Source organism: Cynara cardunculus (assembly GCF_001531365.2).
Source record: "Cynara cardunculus var. scolymus isolate 2C chromosome LG 10, CcrdV1, whole genome shotgun sequence".
Lineage (NCBI taxonomy): Eukaryota > Viridiplantae > Streptophyta > Magnoliopsida > Asterales > Asteraceae > Cynara > Cynara cardunculus.
This window is the reverse complement of record NC_037537.1, coordinates 28,577,180-28,589,284: the sequence shown is the minus strand read 5'-3', so window position 1 is coordinate 28,589,284 and position 12,105 is coordinate 28,577,180. Positions and strand designations below refer to the sequence as shown.

Sequence of the window (12,105 nt, the reverse complement as noted above, 5' to 3'; positions counted from 1 at the left end):
CTTACTCTGATCTACTATACCAGGACTCCTGGAGCCACGAAACTTGGGTTTTTGATGTTTTCAAAAGTATTTTAGATCGGTGTACAGCACATATAGAACAGTATTATAATCCATACCCTGCATACTACTGAGGCACCTGCTACTTGTGCGACATCAGGAGAAAAGGCTTTTTCTTTATTCTTTCCTCGAAGTTTATGAAAGAGGTTCTTTCTGTTACTCAAAGCCAAAACCTTCCCATAGTAACCTTACTACTTGCTCCAAGACTTGTCTCTCAACAACTATGAAATTTGAGTTTCTGAATTGTTATTGCCTCCTTTGTAACACACGAAATCAAGCGGAGTTTCTATTAATTGAAATTTATGTTTTTTTTTCAAAATAATAGATATAAAATGCAGTCACGTACTTTTTATAATGTCAGCCTACTAATTAGTAACAACATTCATAAGTTCTGGTCATTTTAATGAAAGATGAGCAAAGCTAAACTCTAAATAATTTTTTTGTTCTTCTCATATTTTAGTGGTAGAGTTGTTGCTTTGACCATATCTGCAATGGATACCCCTAAAACTCCCTTCAGTGGAATTAAGAAAGATGTTCGAGGAAGATTGCAGTGTTACAAGCAAGATTGGATCGGGGCACTAGGTTCAGGAGCAAGGTATCTCGTTTAGCTGCTAGTCTTAGGCTATAATTCACATTGAGAAGTTAACCAATTGCACGGATGCTCCTCCTCTTTGGTTCTCATCTTTTTCCAGAATATTGGCTCCAACAGCATACATCTTCTTTGCCTCCGCCCTTCCAGTAATTGCATTCGGTGAGCAGCTGAATAAGGATACAGGTACAAATAGATATATCATGTGTAATCTTTCATTCATCGATTTACCCTGGTACCTTATATAAAAGTTATGCTTATTTCGCTCAAAATTTTTTGTTTGAGGACAGATGATACGTTGAGCTCCGTGGAAACTCTCACCTCTACTGCTGTATGTGGAATCATCCATGCACTATTCGGTGGACAACCACTTTTGATATTAGGTGTTGGTGAACCTACAGTTATAATGTACAGTTACCTGTACAATTTTGCCAAAGGAAGGCCAGAGTTGGGGAAGGAACAATTTCTTGCTTGGGCTGGATGGTATACAGCCTTGTTCCTAATGTTTGAAGTATATTTATCATGGGTTTTCTTTCCTACAATGCGGAGGTTAATAAATGTTGTTTGTTTTTAATTAGGGTCTGTGTCTGGACCGCTGTGATGTTGTGTGTCCTTGCCATACTCAATGCTTGCACAATCATCACAAGATTCACAAGGATTGCTGGGGAACTTTTTGGCATGTTGATTTCGGTGCTTTTTATGCAAGAGGCTATTAAGGTATGCAGATGCACTTGTTAATATTTTATTTTACCTTTTCAAAGCTATACCAGTGTGATATGTAATTAAGTTGGGACATTTTCCATTTAACTAGGTTTATGTTCTATTTTAGGGAATAATAAGTGAGTTCCACATTCCAGAAGGAGAAAATGATATAAAAGAGGAGTACCAATTTCATTGGCTATATACAAATGGGTTATTTGCGGTTATTTTGGGTTTTGGTACCCTCATGACTTCCATGAAGAGTAGAGGTGCTAGATCTTGGCCTTATGGTGTAGGTAAGTGAGGAAGGCATGTAATGTTTGATTTTGGCATCTATACTTTGCAATTTGTATTGAATTAGTAGTCTAGACTTATAATTATTATAATTATGCATTAATAAATCGTAGGGGTGTGACGTTTAATTAAGAGTCGTGATGTTTGGGTCATAGTCGGTTTCTATTAACCGACTCTCTGTTATGTATGTATATATATTGTGTCAACTGAAAGTTTGTAGAACTGTTGGATCAATTATGAAATTAATAAAGAAAATTATTTGATCTTATACCTGGGTTTGTTTCTGTTTTGATATCAATTCATCAATTTGATATGTTTTCTATGGTGTTGGCAAGTACAGGTTGGATAAGGGCTTTTATAGGAGATTATGGGGTTCCTTTTATGGTCGTGTTGTGGACTGCAATATCTTATGCCAAGCCCAGAGAAGTTCCTCACGAAGTTCCACGACGGCTCTTCTGTCCTCTTCCTTGGGAAGCTGGATCTTTATCCCATTGGACAGTCGTCAAGGTATAAAATAGAAAATAAGATATTAGAGCCACTTCAGTGAAGATATACACTTGGATGTTTTCATTATGCTAAGTGCTTTGTTAATGAAGCCGCAATCAGAAACTAAGATTAATATTATTGCAGGATATGGCGAAGGTTCCAGTGATTCACGTTTTTACTGCCATAATACCAGCCTTGATGATTGCTGCCTTGTACTTTTTCGACCATAGTGTAGCTGCACAAATGGCACAACAGAAAGAATTCAATCTTAAAAACCCCTCTGCTTATCATTATGATTTATTGTTGCTTGGATTCATGGTAGTCCCTTACAAATCTTTTTTCCCTTTTTCCATTAAGTTATTATTTTTATATCATTATTTACCTTTTGATCTAGCGAATTTGGTCTAACTTGCATATAAGTTTGCAACCTATTCTCTTTAGCATATCATAGTAATATCTGTCTTTCAATGTGTAATTAGACTTTGATTTGTGGCATGATTGGAGTCCCACCGTCAAATGGTGTCCTCCCACAATCACCCATGCACACTAGGAGTCTTGCAACTCTTGAGAAACAGGTAGGCATGCAATTGATATTAACTTTTTTCAACAGGTTAAAAAAGTTTTTTCTGAATCATTAAATGTTATCACTCATGGTTTTCAGTTGATACGGAAGAAGATGGTTATGTGTGCGAAGGAAGGCATTAAGATGCAGGCAAGCAACTCAGAAATTTATGGAAGGATACATGCTGGTTTTGTTGAGATGGATCCTCTTCCAAAAGTATGTGATTTTTTCAAATACCACTCTGTTGTATCATGTATGTGACTGTGGCTCACAAGGAACAAGTTAAAGAAGATACAATAATTCTTTTTCCCCCTTTAATACTACAAAATAGCATATAACTTGGAAAGTTGTACAGGTTAAGCAAAGTTCATTTATCTGCAGAGTCCTGAAGACAAAGAGTTGGAAGACTTGAAGGAAGTGGTCATGAATCGTGAAGATGGAGGAGAAGCCAAGGGCAAATTTGATCCTGATAAGCATATTGAGGATCACATTCCAGTCCGAGTCAACGAACAAAGAGTAACAAATCTACTTCAGTCCTTCTTAGTGGGCTTTGCAGTCTTTGCTATGCCTGCCATCAGGATGATACCCACCTCTGTTCTATGGGGATACTTCGCCTACATGTCCATAGATAGCCTTCCTGGTAATCAATTTTGGGAAAGATTGTTGCTGCTTCTCATCCCCTCCGGCCGGCGTTTCAAGTAAGTCATGCATTTAGAGTCCTTACTGTGAAATCTTACGGGTTGGTTCCGGTAGTATGCTAAATTTCAGGTGTGTGTTAATTACTAGTTCGAATCAACCTTATTGTGGTATATGTGAGACAGAATCTATGAAGCGCCTCATGCTTCTTATGTGGAGTCGGTGCCATTCAAATACATAATGATGTTCACATTCTTCCAGCTCTTGTATTTCTTGGTTTGTTATGGAATTACATGGGTACCAATAGGTGGAATATTGTTTCCGCTACCATTCTTCTTGCTAATACCCATAAGAGAGTATTTTCTTCCCAAACTGTTCCCGCGTCAACATCTTCAGGAACTGGACTCCTCTGCTTACGAAGAATTTATTGGGGACCCAGTTCACAATATCAGTCTTTCACGGAGGGTATGTCGTTTATCTTTTCATCTTATGTTGAATTCTCCATATCTTCCACTTCTTTTCCAGTTGGTGACCTTTTAGGTCCTTTCTCTATCGTATCTAGCCACTGTTATTTAAGACGCGAATATATACGAATAATTTCAATCAAAATTTGCGACTCCTAAGCTCTATGCATACAAAAATTTCGGTTGTGAAGAGAAAGAATATGCTAAACAAAGATTATTCATTATTGTATGTGATGACAAAAGAATGTACAACTTCACCCAATCCAAAAACAGCATCAAGAGAGATTATTTGCCTATCTGTCACAATAGTAGTAGTCCACTTAGCAATGAATAACTACAAAAAAAAGGTACAGTTGTATGCAGAAAAATTCTACAGCTGTATTCTACTTACTAATATACTGTGAATATTTCTTAATATACTTGTTTATTAAGCAGCCTGAGAAAGAATAAGGGTATGGGGTGATGAAGAACATACCATAAATACCAAAAAGAAGAATAAAAATTCATAATCCAAAGAATTAGAGAAACCTGCTGTTGCTCTAGAAATCGAGATAAATAATCGCTTCCTGTCAAACACTGAACGATACATTAATATTTCTAAAGTATGCCTTTAAAATCTATCTCTTCACTGGTTGGCCTCACTAAGAATATGAATTTCTAGCAGAACTTCAGCTAATCCAATTATCCGTATATAATCACCATTTTTGGAGTATATAATGTTTATATTTGGAAATACTCAGCATACCTCTCACACCTTTGGTGAGGTTTGAACCATTGACCTCTCACACCTTTAGTGAGGTTTGAACACTTGACCTCCCACTGGACCAATGACCCTTTGGTTATAATGACATTTTTGTAGTTCATCTAATATTGTCAAGTATTGGTTTGAAGGTGTTTGAACACGGAGGATCTGACGAGGATAACATGGATAGCGACTTTGATTTGTCTTCCACGGAGATATTGGATGAAATGATGACCCATAGAGGCGAGTTGAAGCTAATATCAAGCTTCAACGATAGGCAGTTTCATGTTAGTAACTAACTCATCCTTTTTCTCTTTCAATTCCTTCTCTAAAACCAAAACAAACATAAACCACCATCGATTAATAATATGCAACTTTAAAATCATTGCAGGTTCGCCCTCAAAACGGAGATTCACAAAACGGAGATTCAATGGCCTAGAGTGGCATGATCAATGGATGTAGATGACTACTTAAAATTCTTTGACCAAAAACTTGTCATGATCCTCTCATAGAATCGATGACTCACGCCTAATCCATGAGGCAGATTAACAATTTAAAGAGGGAAAAGGAGAAAACAGTCTCGACAAGAAGAAATTTAAAGTTTGAAGATCATCCTTTTATTTCTGTCAAGATGATTTAGTCCGCATATGGAAAAACTGAAATCTGTACAAGAAGCTTTCTACGCGCGATGAACCTCAGTGTTACAGCTTTAGCGAAAAGGAAGCGAACCTGCAACTTTATAGAGGGTAAGACTCTTTATGAATATTCATTACATGACTGATCATAAATATGGAAATCTTTATATGAATTTAATGTCTATAGTTTATCATTTGGTCAACACACACAGTACTTTAGGCTTCAGATTAAAAGAGATATATATATATATATATATAGATATATATACAATCGATAGTTATATTTACATGATTTTTTCAAAACACACTTGCTATTTTAGTGTTTCTTTGCAACTAGAGATTACATGAATCAAAGTTAACAAGAACCATAACCATATTTCATGGTTTCATCCCCCCCCCCCCCAACACACACATGTGTATATGTATGTATATATGTATAATTAGAGATAAAGAATTCTTAATCCTAAAAAGGTGCATCATGTCAACCTAAAACTGAATTTACATAGGTGAAAGGATCCCAGTTGGAAGCATTGACTGCAACACTATTAGCAGATTGAGCTAAACCACCACCACCATCCCAATTGTAGTCACACTGTTGATCCAATGGCCAAATCCCAGTCCCTGTGATTCCGGTTAACTGGTTAGCCTCGGTTGTAACCGGCCACATGGAATCCATGAGACCGGTGTCAAACAAGCTGCTCGAAAGATCTGGGACTTGGTTGCTTGTATTTGAAGTAGCTAGCCATGGGATTTCAGTAGGCCATGAGACCGTTGCCGGTATTACTAGAGGCTCGTAGCACCATTGTAACCCGTTGTAGCCATTGGAACCTGTAAGTTCAATGGCATCTAGAACCTGGTGGTTCTTGTCATGATCTTGACCAAGCGGGAAGCGATCAGTCTGATCTCCTGCCACTTGATCAGGTGGCAAAGGTGCCACCATCATTGGTTGCGCTTTTCTCTTTCTTACAGCCGTATTACACATCGGTTGCAACATCTCTTTAGTTTTTTTGGCATGGTTCGATTTCGATTCATTCCTTATGTATAACTTCGCCTTGAGCGCACCAAGAAGCCCGTCCTCTCCACCATCCGAACCACATGCTTCCTCAAACGAAAACGGCTCATCGTTCTCCGGCAAACTCCGAGCGGCATTTGCATCATTCGGCAATTCAAAATTGGTACGAGCATTGGCGCCACGCAACGTCCGAGCAGCTTGATCATACGCCTGGGCAGCCTCCTCCGCGGTGTCGAAAGTCCCGAGCCATAAACGAACCTTCTGCAACGAGTCTTTGATCTCCGCCACCCACCGCCCCGATGGGCGCTGTCGCACACCGACATACTTTGGATGTCCCCTAGAGTTAGGCATCTTTCTTCTTCCCTTGACCGGCGGCACCAACTGGGTCGAGTTAGCCATGAAAATGTAGCTAGTTTGGTATGAATAATGGGGTTGGATTCTTATAGTGCAACCATGGGGGATGGGAATCTAGGGTTTTCAGAAGTGGACAATTAAGAACAGTCAAGAAGATGGAAGTTTTTGGACTTAAAAATTGCAGGCCATGGTTGATAAAACCCACACGGTTCGTTTATAATATGGTGATAAATGACACACATACAAGGTTAATGTCTCTTTCGTACATTAATATATTATATTATTTTCGCAGCAAACTTCAATTTTAGTCTTTGAGGTTTAGGAAAACTCGAACCCAATTTTTAGAAATCATTTTTATGGTTTTTATTTTACTTTGAAAATGGTTTTTTATTGTTAACTTTGTTTATTTCTTATGTTAAAACGAAGGACATTCAGCTTTTTCATCAAAATCTTTATTTTTTCCTTAAAAATGACATAAAATGTTCTTTTAAGAAATTTTATAATCAAATATTTTGTTATTTTTTACAAAAAAAAAAAATCTAAACGTCGTCCCTTGTTTTAATGGATAAAATAAACAGAATTAACAACAAAAGATCATTTTCAAGAGAAAATGAAGACCATAAAGATGATTTATAAGACTTATTCAAAGTTTGGTTCTCATTTTCAAAGTTTTTAAAGGAACAAAATTATGTTATATAAAAAAGAAACAAAAAGTTAAAGATGAATTTGGCTGCTCTTGTATGGATTTATACTAAAAACCATCATGATTGGTAGCTATGCTTCCTTTTCATGTTTAATTTATTTCTTCTTTTTTGGAAATATTTGTGTTGAAACGATTATATATTTGTAAAGATGTTTAAAATAGTTCGTAAAATATGAATGTTTTTCCTCAAACTTTGAAAACTCCAAATGAATAATAATTTTTTATAAGTTAAGATGGCTTGAAATTTACATTTTATTTATTTGATTTATTGACATATTTAAAAAGCTATTAAGTGATGATATACAACATGATAAAAGAATATTTGAATTATACACATACATATACATATTTTATATATATATATATATATATATATATGATAAACATGTTGTAATTGAATTCTCTCCTTCAACGAAAATATTTGGATGCGTCATATACCAAAGATGCTTTTATTTCTTGTAATATCGATCATCACAGCCTTTTATCTCCTTCCATAGAAAACCCTTGAAGTTCCGATATCGCATTCTTGATGGTGATGCTTGTTCTTAAACAAACTTTCGTATAAATCAAAGGGGATAAAGTTAAATGTCAAATATTTTCTCCTATGTAAATATGGAAAACTACATTAATCTTTGCTTTAGAAATTATCTTTTATGAATAATCTTTTAAAACTTTTTCACATAAGGGACATGATCGATCAAATTCATCAAAATCATGTTCCATTGTGTTGCAGTTTAGTTCATTTTTAGTTCTTCAAAATAGAAAGTTTTAATGGTTGGTTCCCAGATGAATATTGGTTCATATAAAATTTGTATCAATTTGTCTTAATAAATAACGTTTGATATATTTTATACATCATCAAACAAACGATCGAGCCATGGATTTATATTGAATATCTAGAATAAATCTAAATATAAACTTATACCTTGAAAGCATAATTACCAAAAAAAAATTGTATCAAAATTATATTGAACATCGATAAGTCAATTGGGTCTTTCCTTGAACCAACTCACTGACCTGCTACGTTAGTACCCATCTTCGCCTCATCGTTGTTCAATACTTCTCACAACAATGGTCATTTTAAATTTTGACATGTTGTAAAGATACTTAAATGTATTAATGACCACTTTTATCGTGTTAATTGATGGTAAATTGGTATGTCCGTTAATTGAAAACTACACATCTTTTTGCAAAAAATTGGAATAGTAATTAACGAACTATGTGCTTGATATTGGTAGAAAATGTGACTTTGATTTTAACAATTCCAAGAAAAATTACAAATTAAGGATATAACTTCTGTCTTTCAGTCACATCAAAATTGCAGCCTATAAGATCATGATCATGGGGTCTTCCAATAAGACATAAGAGAAACACAAACTAATAAAATTAGATGACAAGAATGTCGACAACGATGTGGGACACAACAAAAGCAAACTGCACGTAAAAGTTGAAAAGGATCAGTATGTTTAATGCCCCACCTTACTAATGATGAAGAAATGGGAGTTGTTTACAATGAAGATTTCAAAACCGATGTCTATTTCTTAACTTTCAGCGTTTGGAATAAAGAATAGCAACAAATGTTCAATTCAGTTGATGTTAATTTACTTTTATATATTTATTGTATAGATGAATATAGTTATCTGTATTTTTTATTTTATTCATATTTATTAAACAATGATTTTTTAAAATAGCTACAACTTGGTTTTTATTTCATTTATTTCTAATCTAAAACACGGCCACTGAGGTGAGAAATTTGTAATTTCAATTAGCTGTACAATGAATAAAAATCTCATGTCCTACTCTCATCCATCAATCACATAAATATACATAATCAAAGAAAGAAAACGAACATAAGTTAAATAAATAATAATTTAACGTGTTTTAATTTTATTCGTGTGATAAGAACCGGATGTGAGATTTCAGGATAAATGTTTTTTATCTCTACAAAACTGTATTTATTTTTAGTATTTTTGGGTTTCTTTCTTCTTTATCTTAAATCGGCTATCATTTTAATTATATTTTTGTGCAACTTTTGATTAAAAAATGGTATGATGTTCATATAAAATATATAAATCAAAACTTAAATAATCAAACTTTAATAAAAATGTCTAAATTATGAATGATTAGAAGAAGAATCATGTGAAAAGAAGAATTAAAATGAGAAAAAGGTAAGAAGTGATCCGGTCTAAGGGGCTGTTTGATAGCCTCTTAATGGTGACATTAAGAAGGAACCTCTTAATTGGTAAGAGGCTGGGTTTGTTTGGCATACAAAAATTAACCTCTTAATAGTGACAATTATCTCTTAACGATTTAGCATCCAAATGTTTGCCTAATGGTTCAGATCCATTTTCTTCCTTATCTGCCCTTCACTTTGACGCCTCCTATCACATTCCTCCCACTTCCCTTTCACGCCTCCTATCACATTCCTCCCACACCAATGATCCTTTCTCTTTATCTCTCCGCCGAGTTCCGCCGAGTTATCGCCTCCTCCCGACGATCCTCTCTCTCTATCTCTCCGCCAAGCTATCTCTCACATGTTTCATCTGGACCCATTTTCTTGCTATCGTTCTTGCTACCGTTTTTGCTACTTTTTAGCTATTGTTTAGTCTGGTTCTTGTCACTGTTTTTGCTATCGTTTTTGCTACTGTTTAGGTTGGTTCTTGCTGTTGTTTTTCCTACTTTCTTGCTACTGTTTTTCCTACTGGTTTTACTTCATTAATGGTTCTTACTACTGGTTCTTGTTGCTGTTTTTCCTACTGTTCTTGTTACTGGTTTTACTTCATTAATGGTTCTTGCTACTGGTTTTACTTCATTAATGGTTCTTGCTACTGGTTTTACTTCTTAATGGTTCTTGCGACATATAAGAAGGATTACATGGTTTGGGTATCGATGAAAAATTAAAGTTTATGGTAAGAAAAATAAGAAGAGATGTTCATTAGTAATAGATTTTATAAAATGGTATGCTTATGTTTCTTTGAGCGTTTCTTTATGCTAGTTCATTTACAAGAAAAATAAGAAGAGATGTTCATTAATAAATCAATTATTGTTTTGAACTAATAATGTTACGTTTGTTTGGATTAATATGAAGTATGTAGTTATATTTGCAAAATAATTGTTTTATTCATATATCTGCCAAAGCTTCTCTATTTCATTCAGAGGGTTAAAATGGTAATTTGTTGTCATTCAGATAACAGTTACCAAACCACATTATTTCATTTAGCACTTAACCATTCTGGCCCTTTTAACCATTCTGACCACTTAACCATTCTGCACAAAATCATTCAGCAACTGCTAAACAGCCCCTAAAAAGTAAGAACATTTCCGAAGTTAGTAAAGTTTACTTTTGGTCCCTAATGTCTGTTAATTCAACGGGTCCGTCCTTCACTTTTATTTTAATAGGTTTGTCCCTCACATTTAATACCTTGCAATGATTTTCGTACCTTCCATTAACAGACATCAACTTTTTTTGTTAAGTCCACTAATTTTAACTTTTTGATGATTTTTTAAGAAACTTAAAATAAAATATTATATTATATTATATATATATATATATATATATATATATATATATAGGGAAAGGTTCAAACGAGAACTTTTGTGATTTACGAGAATACGAGAACAACCCAATAACTTTATATTGTGATAAAAAATAAAATTAAAATTGAAATTTGAAAACATTCAAAAAATATTAAAATTAAAAGGATAATAATGAAAATGATATCATAAAATCTTTTAACATGATTACACGATCATGATTATCATTATTTAATAAACGGTTAATCATGTGATTATCATGTGATATGGGTGTGATAATCATGTGATTATCACACAATTATCACATTATCGCTTATATCAACACGATTTGATGTGATTTGGGTGTGATATGGGTGTGATAATCATGTGATTATCACACAATTATCACATTATCGCTTATATCAACACGATTTGATGTGATTTTGGTGTGATTTGAGTGCGATAATCATGTGATTATCACACGATTATCTTATTATTGCTTATATCAACATGATTTGGGTGTGATATGGGTGTGATAATCATGTGATTATCACACAATTATCACAAGGATTCCGCTCGGCTAGGGTTAACTTAGAAAATCGATTACCGATTTGATGTGATATGAGTGTGATAATAATGTGATGTCACTATCATAACAGCGCACTCGATTTGATCATGGTTTCGATCGGTTAGGGTTAGACAATCACACATTTATCACAAMGATTACTCATGGTTTCGATAGGTTAGGATTGGACAATCACACATTTATCACACCGATTACGGGCGAAATCCACTAAACGATTATGTGTGATATCACTATTATAACACCACTTGCGCACTCAATTTGATCATGGTTTCGATCGGTTAGGGTTAGACAATCACACATTTATCACAACGATAACTCATGGTTTCGATAGRTWATAATTACACTTGATTGATCATGGTTTCGACATGTTATGGTTACACAATCACACAATTATCACAAGGGGAGAGAAGATAGTGGAAACGAACGTGCAGGGAAAAAAATGATAATTATGACTAATTAAAATAAAATAAAAATTACTTAATTACATTACTGCTCTTATTAATTTATTTATATTTAATATAAGTTAATTTATTAATTAAAAAAGTTTGAGGTTATTAGATTGTTCTCGCATTCTCATAAATTATAGGGGTTCTCGTTTGAACCTCCACATATATATATAGGGAAGGGTTCAAACGAGAACTCCTGTGATTTACGAGAACGCAAGAACAACCCAATAACCTCATATTGTGATAAAAAATAAAATTAAAAGATTTTTAAAATTTAAATTTAAATTTAAAAAGATTCAAAAAAATTTAAAATTAAAAGGGTAATAA

The 12,105-nt window shown here is 34.2% G+C and overlaps 1 protein-coding gene across 1 annotated transcript; it reads left to right on the top strand.

The window, feature by feature from the left end:
- Positions 1-548: 548 nt before the first annotated feature.
- On the top strand, positions 549-5,110 carry LOC112519683 (probable boron transporter 7). The gene is made up of 13 exons (XM_025127901.1): positions 549-652; positions 750-832; positions 937-1,129; positions 1,225-1,363; positions 1,476-1,641; positions 1,980-2,146; positions 2,270-2,443; positions 2,605-2,700; positions 2,787-2,903; positions 3,069-3,385; positions 3,509-3,788; positions 4,679-4,820; positions 4,940-5,110. The coding sequence occupies exons 1-13, from the start codon at positions 549-551 to the stop codon at positions 4,966-4,968; spliced, it is 2,007 nt and encodes a 668-aa protein (XP_024983669.1). The 3' UTR covers positions 4,969-5,110.
- The last annotated feature ends 6,995 nt before the right edge of the window (positions 5,111-12,105 follow it).